The 19,076-nt window shown below is 47.5% G+C and overlaps 1 protein-coding gene across 2 annotated transcripts in view; it reads left to right on the top strand.

Annotated features, from left to right (window-relative positions):
• Window positions 1-19,076, top strand: part of LOC126457195 (uncharacterized) — a 161,932-nt gene that overhangs the window by 116,246 nt on the left and 26,610 nt on the right. For both annotated transcript variants that reach the window (XM_050093298.1, XM_050093292.1), the window contains exons 2-3: window positions 4,021-4,147; window positions 12,645-12,866. In XM_050093298.1, coding sequence (XP_049949255.1) covers window positions 4,021-4,147; window positions 12,645-12,866 — 349 coding nt within the window. The remainder of the gene's footprint in view (window positions 1-4,020; window positions 4,148-12,644; window positions 12,867-19,076) is intronic.

Genomic DNA, 19,076 nt, shown 5'->3' on the forward strand with positions numbered 1-19,076 from the left:
GTAGACGTCATAAAAACAAACTGGAATTAATTGATAAAAAGAAACAGTGATTCGACATTATACTTCGTACTGGAAGGAGTAGTAGAGAGTATTGTGCTAGATTAGAGTATGCGGAATGTTACGTTCAAGATAGTGGATATAGAAGCTGTGTAGAAGTTTTTAAAGATTACTACGAGACAGAAAATGTGACCGAATGTGCTTTCTTAATGAAATTAAGACGACATACTAGCCTCTATTATTTACTTGATTTGTTTTAAAGAAGTAGAACAGTTACTGGTTTCTTATACCAAAGGAAGGAAACGCAGATTTTTTAACATCCTGTCGACGTCAAGATGATTTAATACGTAGCGCTAGTCCAGTTGGACAAGCTGGGGACGATACCGTCCGTGGCCTGTTCAAAGGAAGCACCGTGGCCCTCGCCTTGCCACAGAAAACCCTAATAGGGATCTGGAGAGCACTCCTACGAAAACCGAGGCCATTGCTTTAATCAGTTTTTATTTCCATCAGTCGAAATTATATTAACGCACGGCTCTTTCTTCATGAAAATAAATATTTCAAATGATAATGTTTGGTTGCAGTCGTTTTTAGTTAGAAGTCATTCCTTTTAACCGTAATTGCGATGAATTAAAATGACAGCATGACCGTATCGTCCTCAGCAGCTTTTGGGGTTGTAACGTTCTTTAAGTAAATGAAATAATGAACTTCACGATTACGTTGATTGAATGTCTGATCTATGGAATGGGTACTGAACTCGAATTGTCGTGTTGCTTGTTGTAAGTGCAAGTGATGTGCTCCCTCTTGTGTTATTGTTAGCAAAAACCTTGCAAGAATTGATTGGGCAATGCAACACCCAGTACCAATAAATAAATACTGTCTCTGCAAAGTACATTCAGCCCCTTAGGCACTGAATCATCTGGCCCCATTCGAAACAGATAACTTTGGTCTCTGTGCACATAACAAATAAATTAAACAGTCTTAGCTCTGAAGCAGCAATGAAGTAACGCGATATATTCTGGTCTCTCATGAAAAGCAAAAAAATATGCAAGCTACAGGCTCAGCAGTGTGCAATGCTGGCCATAATACTACTTGAAATGCACATGAAATTTTTTTGGCCGATAAACGAGAACATTTAAGAAAGTCCAACGTCTTTAAAAAAATATGTGGCTTGGACAAGGAGGCGGTTCTGATTATGGTGAATTACTAACACTCACTTTTTTAGCAAAGTTATATTGCATATTAAGTTTGGCTTTTCGTAAACATCTGACAATTAAAGTTACATTACTCACGAATGATTCATAAACAATGAGATTTAAACAGAAATATAATCTAACCTCATTAATCCAACATAAATGAAAATCATGAAATTACACATAGCTCTGTTAACAAATCTTAAAAATATTACAAAGTGATATATCTAACTAGCCTTTTTATCAAACCGGTATACGTACATTCTGGGGTGTTGCATGAAGATTTCTGCTTCCATGTTCAACAATATTGACATACCTACATTAATCTAACACTTGGTGGCTTCACACAGCACGCCACAAAGACTGCCCGCTCCATCGCCTTTCCCTCACAGACGGTGCGCCAGGCGCTCTCTTACTCCAACAAAGCAGTGTCTTTGGCTCTGCAGTCGCGCACAGTCATCGACCCGAATTATCGAGCATATCAGAGGCATTCATCGTTTATAGTACACTAGTTTCATTTTCATTTATTAATATCCGTATATTATTCTGGTGCCACATACAAGTGTGCACAGTACGCTCCTTTCAGGGTTGCACAGGAGGTTCCCGCCACCGCCTATGAGGCTCACCGTCCCGCGTGAACAGGCAGCCGCAGATCAGGGCGAGAACACGACGGCTCAGCTCCGCGCACGGCAGACAGTGGCTGGACGCCCGCCCACCAGACACAGTGAGGGAGGGACACACTCCACAGCGTGGACGACGCTCGGCAGGCTACCATCTGGAACGGGAAGATCCAAGCAGGGCTCGAGTCAGTGGGTTTCCGCAATGAGATGGCGTGAATTCTGTGAATAACAACGAACTCCTAGTCATATCCTCCAGTGCCATCTGTCCAAAACGTATTGAACTGTAGATAGGTCGCAGCCACCCCAAGCGCCTTGGATGTAGTGAAGCCTTGGATACATATAATGTGATGAACAAAGTTCTTATTAGACTGGGAAAGAAGACAATGAAAATGGCAGATGAGCTTTTCTGTTTGAATTGGAAAACAACTGGAAGTAGTAAAAATTAAAGAGTAAAACATAGTACAGAGAAAGTACAAATGGGATAAGGAAGGAATAGTTTTCCTGAAAAAGAGATGCTGACATCGAACGCAACGTATACGTTAGGCAGTATTTCCTGAAGTTAATTATTTGGAGTGTAGGGAAGTGGAACGTTGTCGACAAAGAGTAAAGACGAGAATAGGAGGTTTGATGTGTGATGCTAAAAAAGAATGATGAAGATATGATGCGTAGATCGAATAGCTAACGAGGAGACGATGAACTGAATTGCGGATAAAAGATGTTAAAAACACAAGTTGACTGAAAGAAGAGGTATGTTGACGTAACTGATCTTGCGACGAAATGGAGGAAGGTGTTTGGGGTGAAAATAATAGAAAGGGCACAAGTCTTGAATACAATAGCCTCACCCAGATCCCAACGAATCTATAATGCAATAGTTAAACAGAAATGGGATGACTTTCACAGGATTGCTGCGTCAAATCCGTTTTCAGAATGTTAACTGCAACAGCTGATACACAGTCCAGTCACATTAATGTGATCACCGCCTATGTTCGATGTCAACATGCGATAACGACTCACATACGGCAGGTGGAGGCAATATCAGTGTAGGGTGCATGAAGCGTGTTCGGGGGACGTGGCAAACTGTGCAGTCGTTGCCGTAATGCAGAAACGGAGCGATTTACCTAGCTTCCAAAAGGGCGTGATGATTGGCTTTCGGCCGCCCGGTGGACGCGTTTCCGAAACGCTTGCCGCTGTGCTTAAAGGACACCGTGCATGGCAAAAAGGCGCTCTACATAACCGTCGCCGAGGCAACTGTTGTGCGCCACGGGCCGTAGAAGACAGGGGTGAAGGACGACGTCGGAGTTTACGGGCGAATAGATATGCAATTGTTGAGAAACTGACTGCCGAGGTGAACCAGTGGATAACAAACAGTGCCTCCTCAACTACCGGTTAACGAACGTTGCTGCGTGGGGCCTCCACAGCAGGCGCTCGGTTCGTGTACCCACCCACGCAGACTGCTGTCGTCGGGGACAAAGACTGGAATTCACACGCCAGTACTGCTACTGGACGTCCACTGAACGGAGACGGGTGGGCTCTTCAGATGAATCACGTGTTATGCTCCATCGGGCAAATGGCCAGAACGTGTATGACACGGAACATCTGCAAGCAAACTCCCTGCAACAATCTTCGGAGGGGTGCAGGCCAGGTGATGGAACGGTAAGGTCTGGAGAATTTTTCGTGGCACTCCTCGGGTGATCTCGTCACTGTGGAAAGTACAATGGATGAACACAAGTACGTTTCTGTCCTTGGGACCACGTCCACTCCAACAAGCAGTTTGTTCTTCCTCGGCACGATGGCATCTACGGGCAGGAGAATGCAACAGCTCGCAGTGTACGTGCGTGGTTCGAAGAGCATCAGGATGAGTTTACCTTAGCCCCCGGCAACCAAACAACCCGGACTTAAATCCAATCGAGAATCTGTGGGACCCCCTGGATGAGGCTGTTCGCACCGTGGATCCACGACCCATAAGTTTAGCGGAGCTGGCCACAGCACTGAAGTCAGCACGGCTGCACATCCCTTACGGTACCTTCCAGACCCTCACTCGCTTTCTTCCTGAATGCCCGCGGTACAAAAGATGTTTATCCTGGCTTTTGACAGGTGGTTACATTGTGAAGGGACGTAATTCCTTTCCTGTCCACGGCCGCGCCACTTGTATTATTGAACAGATGACAGAGTTTCAGTGGATGACGTCGGCGTATTGTGTTGTGTTGTGACAGGCGCGGAGTCGGCGCTGAGCGTAGAGGAGCAGATGCGGCTGCTGCTAGAGGAGGGGACGAAGGCGCCCGCCAGATCGACGGGGCCGCTGCAGCTGCCGCCCTGGTACGACGCCGACCTCTACCGCCAGTGAGTACGCTCTCCTCTCCTCTGCACCACACTGCTCAGCCTGTCCCAGGAGGAATGGTCAGTGTTCAGGGACATGACATCAACCTTTGACAATGCATTCCCTAAGGGCTACGAGCAGTTATTCATCTTCGATTCTGTGAAACAAACCTCTTCTACTAAAAACTCTTTCCTTTCCATATTTTGCGAGGCGGCAGTGTGGACCAAAAGATGAAAGGAATGTCTGATAAATATGGGCTCTAAAATGCATGCCTTAAGAGCTACGATCATTTTCTCAGCGATAGAGATGAACAAGTGCTAATAGCTCTTAAAGTACGCATATTGGAGCCCATGTTTACTGCATTGTTTTGCTTCGAATAATCGGTTATATCCCTGAATGCTTGCCATTCCTCCTGGGGCGTCCTGTATAGTCTACATCTCTATTCTGCAATCAACTGCGCGGTCTATATATTGTACAGAGAATAAACTGATAGGACAGTCACGGGAAGGGTAGTCCCATTTAAAGACGCGCCGTGTATGATGCTCGAATGTTGCCGCTAGATGCAACGTATGACACCAGTGTAGACACTGCATCTGATGCAGTGAACACGCATCACCTTGCTAGTTAACCAACTTTGAATGTCAGATTGTAAACAGTACATGACGTATGAGCGACAGCATACTGGAGAACGCACAAAAGATCAACACGGTATAACGCCGATCTCTAGTAGCGCAGAGGCATTGCATCCACGTCGTACGGGCCCGGGTTTGATTCCCTGCTGGGTCGGAGATTTTCTCCGCTCGGGGACTGGGTGTTCTGTTGTCTTCATCATCATTTCATCCGCATCCGGCGCGCAGGTCGCCCAATGTGGCGTCGAATGTAATAAGACCTGCACCACGGCGGCCCGACCTGCGCCGCAAGGGGCCTCCCGGCCAATGACGCCGAACGCTCATTTCCATTTCCATTGCATCCACGAACTAAACTTAAGACCACGGACGAATCTTACGCCGCCTCCGCAGAGCCATACGGAGCGGCCGACGGACTACTGTGGCTCAGATTATATGGGGCCTGTTCTTTCGGACATGGCCGAAACAACAGAAACTAAACATTCATATAATTGATTCACCCCGGTGGGCAACGAACCCACCACCTTCAGTGCGGATGCACAATGACACCCGACCCCTGCAGGGATCTCACAGTAGCGACCACGGAGAATGTGGGCAGGGACTGCGGAAAGATGGCTCTCGGTGGCAGTGTGGGCCGGCCGACGGGCGTAGCGGGTCAGTCCGCGCAACTGCGGTTCACTGTGTCCGCGTGGCACAGTGATTAACGCAAGTGACGAGTAAGCAGCAGTTCCCAGGTTTGAATCCAGCTCCTGCACACATTTACACTCGTCTCCCTTGATTTCGCATAAATTCCTGATGCAGCTGACATCAACAATTCCTTCCTTTTCTTTTCCTTTCTCCCTCCTCCACCTTCAGCTCACACAGTCTGAGTCGTACTGTTCCCGAACTGAATGGTGGGATCTGGAATCCGTCTCTAGCACGAGTATACGGAGACGAACGCACCGCACCGTCTTCAGCAACTGACGACCGACTCGTGTCGTTTTGGGAACGTTGGCGGCACGTAGCACGGTCCGTTGAATGCCCGTTTCAGTTGTACGGGAGCAAGGGCGTGGCGTACGCCACATAAAGCTACGGATCCCGTGTGTCAACACGCTAGTGTCCAGGCGAGACGTAGCTCGCTTATGGTCTGGGCTGTGTACACACGGTCGCAGTTGGTCCCCACTTTCACGCTCCTGCGACATATCGCAGGTTTACGTCACGAAAACATTCTCGCAGACCATCTGCTACCTTTCCTGGTATTACATTACCCTGAGCGATATGTCATGTTTGAGCACTTCAACGCGACATGTCACCACTTTTTGGCTGTACGCAGACTGCTTGAGGAACACTTAGTTGAATTTACTATCACCGATTAGCCCCACAGAACACCGGATCTTGACCCAATCGAGCATAGGATGCACGATCTCAGTCCCCTTGTACCCTCCACGCACGCCAAATCTCAGTCAGGGTAATATAATGCGAGGAAAGGAAACAGATCGTTTGCGAGAATGTATACATGACATACGCCTGCCGACTGTCGCAACAGCCTGAAAATGGGGACGAACTGCGATCCTGTGTACCCAGCCCAGACCACGTCTCGCGCCGTCTGGTGTGGCCGTGCGGTTCTAGGCGCTTCAGTCTGGAACAGTGTGGCCGCTACGGTCGCAGGTTCGAATCCTGCCTCGGGCGTGGATGTGTGAGATGTCCTTAGGTTAGTGAGGTTTAAGTAGTTCTAAGTTCTAGGCGACTGATGACCTCAGAAGTTAAGTCGCATAGTGTTCATAGCCATTTTGATAGAAATATTTTGATCAAGTTGGCGAACTGTAGGTTTTTGCATGTTTTTGGGCGTTGAAACAGTTTTATCGACAAAGGAAAAACCAGCGCTTTTTAATGTAGCGTTGTAGTATCAATGTTTCGTGAAAGTGCGTTATACATACATTCATATTAAAATGTGGTTCTTGTTTGTAGTGGTGAGGAAGAACATATGCTAATTCTGTTCCCGTAAAGCCGGCCGCTGTGGCCGAGCGGTTCTAGGCGCTTCAGTCCGGAACCGCGTGACCGCTACGGTCGCAGGTTCGAATCCTGCCTCGAGCATGGATGTGTGTGATGTTCTTAGGTTAGTCAGGTTTAAGTAGTTCTAAGTTCTAGGTGACTGATGACCAAATATGTAAAGTCCCATAGTGCTCAGAGCCATTTGAACCACGTCTCGCCTTCACACTAGCGCGTTGGTTCGCGCGATCCATAGCGTCGTGTGGCACACACCACGCTCCCACGCATCCGTACAATTGAAACCGGCATTCAACGGAAAGTGCTACACGCTGCTAAGGTTCCCAAAAAGACACGAGTCGGTCGTCAGTTGCGGAAGCCTGTGCGGAGCGTTTGTCTCCGTACAGTCGTGTTAGAGACTATTACTACCTTCCTATGGATATGAAGTGCTGCCGCCTGCGGACATTATACAAAAAGTGCCGCTCTTTTCAAATATTCATGGTAAAGATAGGAAACTATCACGGAAGCTTCAGGAAAAGTCAGTCTTTCTTGATCAGCCCTCAGCAGTGTGGTTCGAGTAGGTGAACGACCATCCAGATTTAGGTGTTACGCTGTCTACCTACATTATTGAAAACAAATTTTGGGACGGTTCTTTCATGCCTCGTTGAGCTAGTAGTTCCTAGAGACCTCCGACTGGACGCCACAACCGTTCTACTTTCATTCTGATTAAACTTTGCAATTCTACGTTGTCAACAAATGATCTAAACCAATCGACGAGTGCTAAGCGTATTTCTGCATACGAGAAACATGATATCTGACTAGATGTAACCTCTTCAATGTTCTTTGAGAATTTAAGTACGAATTCCGTGATGGTGCTGTCATTCAGACTTTTTGCAGACGATTTCTCCATCATAATTTCAACTCCCCCAGTACAAATTCTATTCTTCTCGTGTTCCTGTTTGCAATTGAACTTCGTTGCTGACGACGGATGAATATCTGCGCATCGCAAGCTGGTTAGAAACTGATACATGAGTGGAAGCTGTGTGCGCCACCTGTCTGTGAATCTTGAGAACTTTATTACGTGTGTGTTACTGTATTTTCACTGTTTGTATATCATACTTTCTGACACGCAAAGTGGCTAGCAGTCGAGCAGTTGCCCACACGAGCGTGGGAGACCACCTGGGAATCGCACTCACACTGGCCGGTGTGCCAGACACAGCCGCTGTTCTGCCGCGCAGATTCGATTCTGGTCTTGCTCACTTCCTGTCTCACAATGCTATACGAACAGGTGTGAAGTCGTCTACAAAACGGGTCTCAAGACTCTCTAACACAAAAACTAGTTGCCCCTCACGAAATAACTTCAGCTTGGGAATAGGAACGCAGCTTTAATGCACTTCATAAACTGCCGAGTCACACTATTGTCGTCACCTCCAGCTGACGTACGTACCAGTTGGCCCATGCAGCCCGTTCCGGAGGCAGTTGTTGAAGAGGCTGTTGCACCCGAAGCCGACCGTGCAGCACACGCCTCAGGCTCCGCATCCTGTGCTCGAGCCATGTCTCCAGGGGTCAGCAGTTCAGAAGATTTTGCGGCGCATTTTACACTGGTATTCCTACAGGATTCAGAACGTGCATCAGATGAAGCCTCAAGATAGTCTACAACGCCGTGACTTTGCCCTGCACCTTCTGGCACGCATGGAAATGGATGGCATGCGGCCGGGAAATATTCTTTGGATGGACGAGGCATATTTTACTCTGCACGGAGCCGTGAATGCACAGAATTGTTGCATATGGAGTTCTACTCGTCAATATGTTGTCCAGGAACATCCACTATACTCAGTTCAGGTGTGGTGTGGTTTCACAAGCTCCTCAATTGTCGGTCCATTTTTCTTCGAGGAGATGAAACCTCGCGCTTCTGTTATAAGGAACTACTTGTGCAACACGTGGTTCCAGCTTCGCAAGAACACAACTGTGTCCACATCACTATTTTCATGCAAGATGGAGCGACATCACATGCCGCATGCCGGGTGAAAGATTTGTTTTCAGAAACATTCGGTAACGACGGCATAACCTCTAGGTAATTTCAAGATGCGTGGCCTCCCAGACACCCTGACCTAAATCCATGTGACTTCTGGTTGTGGAGATATCTGAAAGATCGAGTCTATCAGAGATGTGTATGGACTCTTCCTTATCTCAAGGATAACATGTGACGACATAGCTCTGTAATTACGTCAGGTGTGCTGCGAGATACTGTCGACAGTCCCTTGTCACCGATGCAGCATGTTGCTGAGTCGGGGGACCTTACTGAATATATGTTTTGACTTGTGACTGTATCCTAATAAATGTACCAGCACCACAGCTATCATGTTTCTGATCGTTCCTGCCATTTTCCTATACCACACCACGTTCTGACTGCTTACAACGTCGTTTTTCACCTGCTGGAAGACAGTGGAACTATTATTTTTTTAGCATACTCCGTGGGCGCAGCGGTCGATGGACGTTTCACTGTCCTGCGATGTATGCAGCCTGCACTGCAGCGCTGGCAACACCCTCAGTTTAATTATAACCACCTGCTATTAGCATTGCCTGCTTATTGCTCGCAAGGGTAGAAGGAAGGGTTCATCCTAGTTTCGAGACATAACATTCACCTGTATTCAAGCTGAGCGCAGCTTTCGAAACGACGAATTCTGCAAATTGTTCTCATATCTCTCTGATGAAGCAGGGTCGTGAGTGGTATAGTGATAGCGTGATTAATCGTCTTGGAATCTGCAGGGCTCCACGTGACATTACTGTACCGTATAAGGTCGAGGCAAACTTCGAGGCTACGGTTAAGGAAGGGGGAGGGGGCATACGGAATCACAAAGACTCCCCTCCACACTTATTCGGGTTTTCTGTTGACTTCATGGCTTCATCATTTACCCAGATCAGATCCCGACATTTTCCAGTGCCCAGCTGAAAACCACATCTTTGCGTCAGTTTTGGATCCGCTGTAAGGCATCATTTCTCCTACCGGATTCACGTGTTGTGCAGAGCTCAGGGCAGTGAGAGCGTCAAAGCAAATGAGAAACTTTCTATTGCAATAGCTTCTTACCTGCCCCTGTGTCTTCTGGACTCTCTCTATATCTCGACAACATATTAGTTGTTCTGGAAGGCAAAGTAGGAAGATCCTATTAGGAAAAACAACTGTACAACCGAGTGTGTTCCGCTGCGTAGATCCTTACATTTATGTGACAATAAAGTCTTTGTACGATGTTAGCGCTGAAAAACATGAACTTTTAAAAATATAGTCTCGAGCTCAAAGTTTCCTGCAGTCTGCTGAGCTTAAACTCACTTTGGGTCTTCATCCCCGGATCCTTACCCTGAGGTCCATTACTTCGAGCTGCATAAGTCATTCTTCAGCCCAGATCTCGAATGACTTGGTCGTATGTGACCGTTTCCAGAATATACCCACGAAGTTTGACGGCCCATCCCTCTAAATGCCAGTGACTTGGGTAATGTTAATGTTTGCAGGGCCTGTCTTGCTGTATTCGCACTGGTAGTTCGCCATCAGCTGCACAAAGACGAAAAACTGGACCGATCCATTGGCTCCTGTTGGTAGCCTCATGTCCTCGTGGCGGACAGTATACAGCATCTTGAGATAGGGACTCATGCTGATCAGTAAAAAACGCTGTCATAATCCAGTCGGGATCGGACGAATGCTCTATACAACTGTAGTAGATAGGCTTCGTGTCGAATATTAGGCTTACAAATCATACACATTCCTTAAAATTTAAAACACCGTCTTCCACTATGATCTCTGATAGCCTAAGGCTGAGTCGCCTATGGCTGAAATTTATAAAAATTACCGTGATGAGGACCTAAAATTAACTTTTTAGCACAATGAGTCAGCGAGCAGCTGGCCGTTGCAGTCAGAAAGGAAAGTCAGCATGACTTTCCAAGAACTGGCGTTCCTGTTGTCTCGAGTGCGTTGCAGAAGCTTTGCTGGGAAGCCCTTACACATCCTCCCACAGTCTCTATCTCTCCGCATATTTCATATATTTGGACTCCTGAATAAAGACATTCGCGCCTGCCTATTTGCTTTAGACCAAGAGATGCGTGCCTGGATATAACCATGGTTGTGTAGGCAACCACAAACATTTTTTCGTGAAGGTATCGTGCATTTTGTCACACAGTCGGATAAGTGTATTAACAATTATGGTGATTACTCGGAAAATAATAAACAGTAAGTTATACGTACTTTTTATCACCCCTGTTCCCAGAACTCCTGAAGATGGACGTTGACTGTGGGTATTGCATCACAGACACAGTCCCTTTCACTAAGCCCGTCCAAAGATGTAAACAACCATGCATGAGCAGCGTCTGTTGACAGAGGGGGTCCGACAGCCGATCAGTTCCAGTCATTCCACCACGAAGGAGATACACGGCTCGTGTTGTCTGTAGTTCGACCATGCCTAAACAGTTAATACCGCAGTTCGATCGCGTCCACCTTGTTACTTTGTGCCAGGAAGGGCTCTCAACAAGGGAAGTGTCTAGGCGTCTCGGAGTGAACCAAAGCGATGTTGTTCGGACATGGAGGAGATACAGAGAAACAGGAACTGTCGATCACATGCCTCGCTCAGGCCGCCCAAGGGCTACTACTGTAGTGGATGACCGCTGCCTACAGATTACGGCTCGGAGAAACCGTGACAGTAACGCCACCATGTTGAATAATGCTTTTCGTGCAGCCACAGGATGTCGTGTTACGAATCAATCTGTGCGCAATAGGCTATTTCACTGCATGATGCGCAGTTTCACTCCCGACGTCCAAGGCGAGGTCCATCTCTGCAACCACGTGACGATGCAGCGCAGTACAGATGGGCCCAACAACATACCGAATGGACCGCTCAGGATTAACATCACGTTCTCTTCACCGATGAATGTTGCATATACCTTCAACCAGACAATCGTTGGAGACGTGTTTGGAGGTAACCCGGTTAGGGTGAACGCCTTAGACACACTGTCCAGCGAGTGCAGCAAGTTCTATGCTGTTTTGGGGTGGCATTATGTGGGGCCGACGTACGCCGCTGGTGGTCATGGAAAGCGCCATAATGGCTGTGCGATTCGTGAATGCCATACTCCGACTGATAGTGCGCCCATATCGGCAGCATATTGGCGAGTCATTCGTCTTCGTGGACGACAATTCGCGCCCCCATCGTGCACATCTTGTGAATGACTTTCTTCAGGATAACGACATCGCTCGGCTAGAGTGGTCAGCTTATTCTGCATAAACGAACCCTATCGAACATGCCTGGGATAGACTGAAAAGGGCTATTTATGGAAGACGTGGCCCACCAACCACTCTGAGGGATCTACGCCGAATCGCCGTTGAGGAGTGGGACAATCTGGACCAACAGTGTCTTGATGAACTTGTGGATAGTATGCCACGACGAATACAGGCATGCATCAATGCAAGAGGACGTGCTACTGGGTATTGGAGGTACCGCTGTGTACAGCAATCTGGACCACCACCTCTGAAGGTCTCGCTGTATGGTGGTACAACATGCAATGCGTGCTTTTCATGAGCATTAAAAAGGGTGGAAATGATGTGTATGTTGATGTCTATTCCAATTTTCTGTACAGGTTCCGGAACTCTCGGAAGCGAGGTGACGCAAAACTTTTTTTGATGTGTGTATTTCGTGCACTTTTAAGACGGGAACGGAACTTACACTGTCCGCGCTGGGTGCAGAAGAGGTAACTTGGGTTGCCTATTTTGAGGTGCACGAAATACTCCCCAGGCCATTTTATTTCGATCCAGTAGTTGGTATCGTTTTGTAGGACGGTTCAGAGACGTTTTGCATCTTAAACAAGACCTACAGTGATGACTGTAGACGACAAGATCTACTTTGCAAGCCGATGCACTGGCGCCTCAGAGGACGTTGTGCGCGTGTTGCAGGGGCCAGAGGTTCTTCGCGGCCAACTACTGCGCCATGTTCGTGGCGAAGCTGACGGGCCTGCTGGTGCTGCTGGCGGTGCCGAGCGTGCTGCGCGTGCTGGTGCACACGCGCCGCTCCGCCACGCCCATCTCCTCGTTCAAGCGCTACCTCTCCACCGTGTCGCACATGCTCGAGTGGTACAGCGCCAACGCCGACGGCGACCTCGCCGACCCTAGCTCCAGGTAAGCGCACCGCAGCCGGCGCGAGCGGTGTCCGGGGACGATGGGGGAGTACTGGCCTGGAAATGACGAAGTGGAAGCATGCAAATGAAAATGACAACTTGTAAACGTACTTTTGACCTCGAAACGTTCCGTCGGCCTTGTGTCTTTGAAGATTCCGTGCCATCACACAATGCCTCACGCGTCCACGGAGAGAATCCACACACCATTAGCGACGTGTGACGCGTGAGAGGAATTACCACTCGTATTGTCCACAAGATTTACTCGGAAACTTTTACTGTCGATCCCGGATCAATCCTCTGCACCGCTGCACTATTAAATCAGTTTAAAAAATGTCTGTGTTAGTGCTTTTGGAAACCGTACCATAGATTTTTCGAGAAAACGTCGGGACATAGTCATAAAAAGTGTTTCGTACTGAAATGTAACTTAATTATCAATCTGTTTAATACAATGGTTACACTGAGTATATAACGGTTACAGAATAGATAAATCCCAAGTTTCAACTACCGCTGGTAGCTGTATGCTACGTAATGGCTTTCAGCGATTTTTCGTTTCCTTTTCGACGACGCTGTAGCTCTCGCGTTCGGTCGGCCCTGGACTTTTTAGGTTTTTGAAATCTTTTCGACGCCAGTTTTCCTCTGGCTTGCGTTTCTTGTTATGCCGAGCACATTTATGAACCGTATGAGACGACATTTTTCACTATCTTGTCATTTGATACCGACTTTCACATAATTCCGGCGAAAATTTTTATTGTCGCACATTGGATGCTAGCAGTGTTTCGCAAGCTCTTCATAATGACATCTAAATCAGTGTCCTACCCAAACGCGCTTCCACGCTACACCAGTTTACGTCCATGCACTTAACACTGGTACACCGATGTCACAGGCAAAACAAATACTGAGCAACAAACAGGAACAGACATCATCCGTCCCTTGTGAGCTTAACCACAATCTACGCATTGTTAGTGTCGTAATAATTAGCGATTCAAATCTGACCACGTTTTACCGTACGATAAAGTTCGACCGATGAGCAAATGGACGGTTTCATGAAAAAAATTTGTCATCGTCGTTCTGACCCGCGAGCCAGAGAAAATTTCCACTACCCCTCTGCCATTAACAAATGGCCTGGAACAATCCAGTTACCTTCAGAGAGACTCTCACACCCGACCAGTAGACTGACAAACGAACACGGCAAACGGCCATGAATCCACCTCCAGCTGGGTTTCCAAATAACTCTCGCCAGCAGCCTCCCCCAAAACAACTATAGCACACTACTGCAAAATCAGCAACGAACGAAAATGCGAAAGTCCAAATTTCCAATGGAACAAATGGAATTTATTGCCTTCAGTGACACACCTAGGTAAGTGCTCCTCGTTCACCTGCAGCCAACTAATGGCTCTACACCCGCTGTGCGCCCTCTCCCACTCACCGCGTGCACGAGCTCTGAACTGCAACACTGTTGTAGGAAACCGGCGAACTACGTGTAACTCCGCGCTCGCCCACGGGAACGTGTTTCCGAATCCTTTCAGAGCCTCCCGTGCCCACTGAACGTCCTCAAAACATCAGCTAAGCCCCGCAGAGTCCGCGACTCCTCCCCCACACTCACGAGCGCTGCCCACCCGCCCCTCCACTTCGCGAATCGTCAGCTGTTTCAAAACTCAGGCCTTTCAGCCAGTCAGGCAGAGCAGCATTTTCTTTTGCCGTGTCCCAATGACGCTAGTAAAAGAGGCTTCATGCGAGAGCTTTTCAGAATTTCATTCTCAATAGATTCTGCAATACATTTACATGTATTAGTTATAAGTTTTTCTAATTCTGCACAAAAAAAAGATATCAAATGGATGTAAACAAATAGAGCCCGCCTCCACGTGGCGGGACACGGGCAACGGTGTGAGTGGGCACGGGAGCCGGGGTGGTGTTACTTTCAGTCATACCGGACCCCGGACTCGGTCACAGCGGCTAAGTGGCAACATACGACCCACCATAAGAAATTAGACGTTGAGTCATAAAAAAAAATAAGCAGCTAGTGAAAAAAAAATACATTTACCATTATGAGACATTCATTTCCCGATAAGCCGGCACTGTAGGCCCCAACCACAACCCTCTTAGGAGGACTATGCGAAGACCGACCCACCGTCTCCTGGCCGGACAGAGCCCTCTCTCCAGACACTGGTTATCGGCTGTGGTGTCCGCAGTAGGCATCACGCCGAGCCCGCAACTGCGGCCAGGAATGATTTCTTACACACGGTTCTAAATCTGCAATACTTCTTCCTCCATCTTCTGTATAGATACAATTGAGTCGCCTAGATGCAAAACTGTCCATGTCCTCCATAACCAGTTTTGAGAAAAAGTGGAAAAACTGTTTTCACTGGGTAAATACAAACTGCCCTACACTGTATGTTGTATACATAAGTATGGATTAGTACAAAACCATTTGGGCTATTGAAAAAAAAAAAAATCAGGAACTCAATGCATGTAAGATATAAGGAAAATAAAAATGGACTTGGACTGTTTTGCATCTGACTTTCCAGATGGCCACTTTTGCATGCAACTGAAATGGACATGTACAGTTTTCAACCTGACTAGTTGTACATCAGGAGAGGATATGGGATGAACATAAAACTGTGTATTCAGTTTTAATTTCTTTTAATATTTAAGATACATGGTGTAACAACTGACAAACTGCAATCCACTTAATACACCATACCTGGAACAATGTCTTCATCTTCTCCTGCTAGGCATTCCAATTCAACTGATGCCCCTAACCCACTGGAACCTAGTAATTTCATGTACCACGACAGGGATTCACGTTCCCTCCAGGACTCACCACAGTGTTTCTCGAGGAGTTTTGAAACATCCTCCAGTTTCTTTTCATTAATAGGAACAACCGTGTTCGTAATGCAGCGCGAGTTTATGTGTCCTAAGTGTTTCCCACGTTTGCATACGGACACTGGTAGGTTGATTTCAGAATTATAATTAGGCTCCCCTTGGACTTTTATAGCATTCTGAGAATGTGTATAACTTTCAGAATAAACAGCTGTAAGAGATCACACAAGTACAATGTTCACATGCTTATGATAGCCATCTTGCATTACAGTCACATGATCCCAGCCTTCAATGCGATTTGTCAAAAGGGACAAGGCAAGTTTTGCCTTTTATAGCATTCTGAGAATGTGTATAACTTTCAGAATAAACAGCTGTAAGAGATCACACAAGTACAATGTTCACATGCTTATGGTAGCCATCTTGCATTACAGTCACATGATCCCAGCCTTCAATGCGATTTGTCAAAAGGGACAAGGCAAGTTTTGCACCCAACTTACTGATGGACATGGACAGTTTTGAATCTAACCACACTTTTCGTGAGCTGTTTTCCATAGGACATGGAGAGCTTTGAGCATAAATAGCATTTCAAGCATGTGTAAAATGTCATGCTCTACAATCCAGAGTTGCCAACTCAATTTTTTTAAAAAGTGGACATGGACAGTTTTGCATTTAAGCGACTCAATTGTTGCACAGTGTTTCGCCGTGACCACCACTTGGTCAGTCGGCGCCAAACGAGGTGGCTGAGGCAGTGGTGAAGCACTGGAGTCATATTTGAGAGGAGTGCAGTTCAGATCGCCGACTGTCCGTTTCAGTTTAGAGTTTCACAATATCGCAGAGGGAAAATGCCGGGAAAAGTCCTTCGCAAAATGTGCAACTAATTTTCTTCCCTGGCACGAGCTTGTGCCTCGTATCCAATGACCTCCTCCTCGATGGTATATAAAACCTTAATCTTCTTTCCTTTTTGCGATCAACACAGGTATTGTTAGGGCAACGTCACAGGGAGCGAGAATTCTTGGCAAGGGATCCCTTACAAACCAGATAGGTGTGTCGTACCTAAGATTTTTCACATCTCTGGATTCATACTATTTATTGTGTTATGGGGAAAAAGTGAACCACCACCAGCGATAGTGTTCGGTGCCGCCAACGCACGTTATGAGCATACTGACAGGTTAGCGATTCATTTGTCAGAGTCACCAGAGGTCAGCTGGCATGCAGGAGGTCTGTATTTCCACCCTCTGTTTTGACTATGCGGGCAGTAACTGCACTGTCTTTGAACGTGAACAGTATTTGCAACATTCGTTCTATGGTACAATCATGCCCCACTGACAAGTACATTGTTGTAACCGCGACCGGAACGGCTGCGGGGTCGCCGTGAGCGAAAGCGCGGCGGGACCGAACGGGGGCGGCCCGCGAACGAACAAGACGGACACCCACAACGACAGACGGCTGAGCAAGACACCGAGAACAACAACACGCAAGAAGCAACGGGGTCACAAGCGAAAACCTCACGAACTCAACAACGTCCACTCGTACACGGAAATGAGCAAAGTAAACACGCTGTCTGTAAGCGAGATATCGAGAGACTCACGCGAATATTAGAGTGCCTCGCTGAGTGAGAGGCAGGCGCTTAAATACATGATAATGAGTATAGATCTAAGTGTCAGGAAGTCGTTTCTGAAAGTATTTGTATGGAGTGTAGCCACGTATGGAAGTGAAACATGGACGATAACTAGTTTGGACAAGAAGAGAATAGAAGCTTTCGAAATGTGGTGCTACAGAAGAATGCTGAAGATAAGGTGGGTAGATCACGTAACTAATGAGGAGGTATTGAATAGGATTGGGGAGAAGAGAAGTTTGTGGCACAACTTGACTAGAAGAAGGGATCGGTTGGTAGGACATGTTTTGAGGCATCAAGGAATCACAAATTTAGCATTGGAGGGCAGCGTGGAGGGTAAAAATCGTAGAGGGAGACCAAGAGATGACTACACTAAGCAGATTCAGAAGGATGTAGGTTGCAGTAGGTACTGGGAGATGAAGAAGCTTGCACAGGATAGAGTAGCATGGAGAGCTGCATCAAACCAGTCTAAGGACTGAAGACCACAACAACAACAACAACGTACTTCGGTATTGCCCGCTGGGACCACGTGCTTCACAGTGGCGCCCTCACATTATACGCGGGCCAGGAGCGTGCGCAGCCACGGCTTAGGGCGCGACGGCTACAGAGACCTCTCTAGTGGTAATCGAGGTCCGTGCCCGTCTGGCGCGGATTCGAAACCCGCGGCGCTCGCTACCAGACACATACTCCCGTTGAACAGCTTCAGCCACCTGAGCGCGGTTGATCTGTAGGCCTGTGCAAAAGTGGATGGACATTTTGATGGATTGCTTCACATGATGGGTGCAAATTATCGGTGGCGTGTCGCTGCTATCAACAGTGGTATGTGGAACACTCCCACATCCGTAGACCAGGTTCCGGACGTTCGCATAGTACAGGCGCACGTCATGGTCGACGCACTGTGCAAGCGGCGGTAGCCGACAGAACATCATTCAGACAAGAAATACGGGTACACGTTGCGTCATTGGGAGTATTGGAGAACGTCTGCTTTCAGCAGGATTAGCGGGATTAAGATCATGAGTGCCTCTTGCCAAGCTACCACTGACACCACTACACTGCCAAGCATTGCTACTCTGGTGTCGTGAAAGAGTCGACTGCACAACGAAATGGCGCTCTGTTGCTTTCAGTGATGAGAATAGATTCTGTCTGTATGCGAGTGATGGTCGTACACGTTTACAGCGTAGCCCTGGCGAACTGCCTACTCCAGAGTGCATTCGCCCATGACACATAGATCCCATTTCAGGCTTCATGATATGAGGGCTCGGCAGCTACAACTCGCCGTCACATGTGATGTTTCTGCAGCGTAAAGTAACCATTTCTCGATACATCGCACAGGCTATTATCCCTGTGGCACTGCCGTATCTTGACGAGGAGGTGACGTGCTTTTCCAGCTGGACAATGAACGCCCACATACTGCTGCTGCGACGCAATGTGCTCTTCGTGGTGTACAACAACCTCCCTGACAAGCAAATCTCTCGCCAGCTGAACAGGCATGGGACACGGTGAAGTGGGAACTTACTCGTTCTCCAGGGCCTGCAAGAACCACTGCCGAACTGCAACAAAAGATGCAAGCTGCATGGGACAATCTGTCGCAGATACCATTCGGCACCTTTACGATAGTTTGCATGCGAGAATAGACTCCAGCGCTGCCTCCAGACGAGGATGCACTGTGTATTGACGCGGTTGTTTCGTCATCATTTACTGTGGCGTGTGTGTCCCTTTGGTCTGAATTTGCTATAGAATTCTCCTACAATGGCTACCTGTCACCTCACTTGTCAA

This window comes from Schistocerca serialis, chromosome 1, assembly GCF_023864345.2.
Source record: "Schistocerca serialis cubense isolate TAMUIC-IGC-003099 chromosome 1, iqSchSeri2.2, whole genome shotgun sequence".
Lineage (NCBI taxonomy): Eukaryota > Metazoa > Arthropoda > Insecta > Orthoptera > Acrididae > Schistocerca > Schistocerca serialis.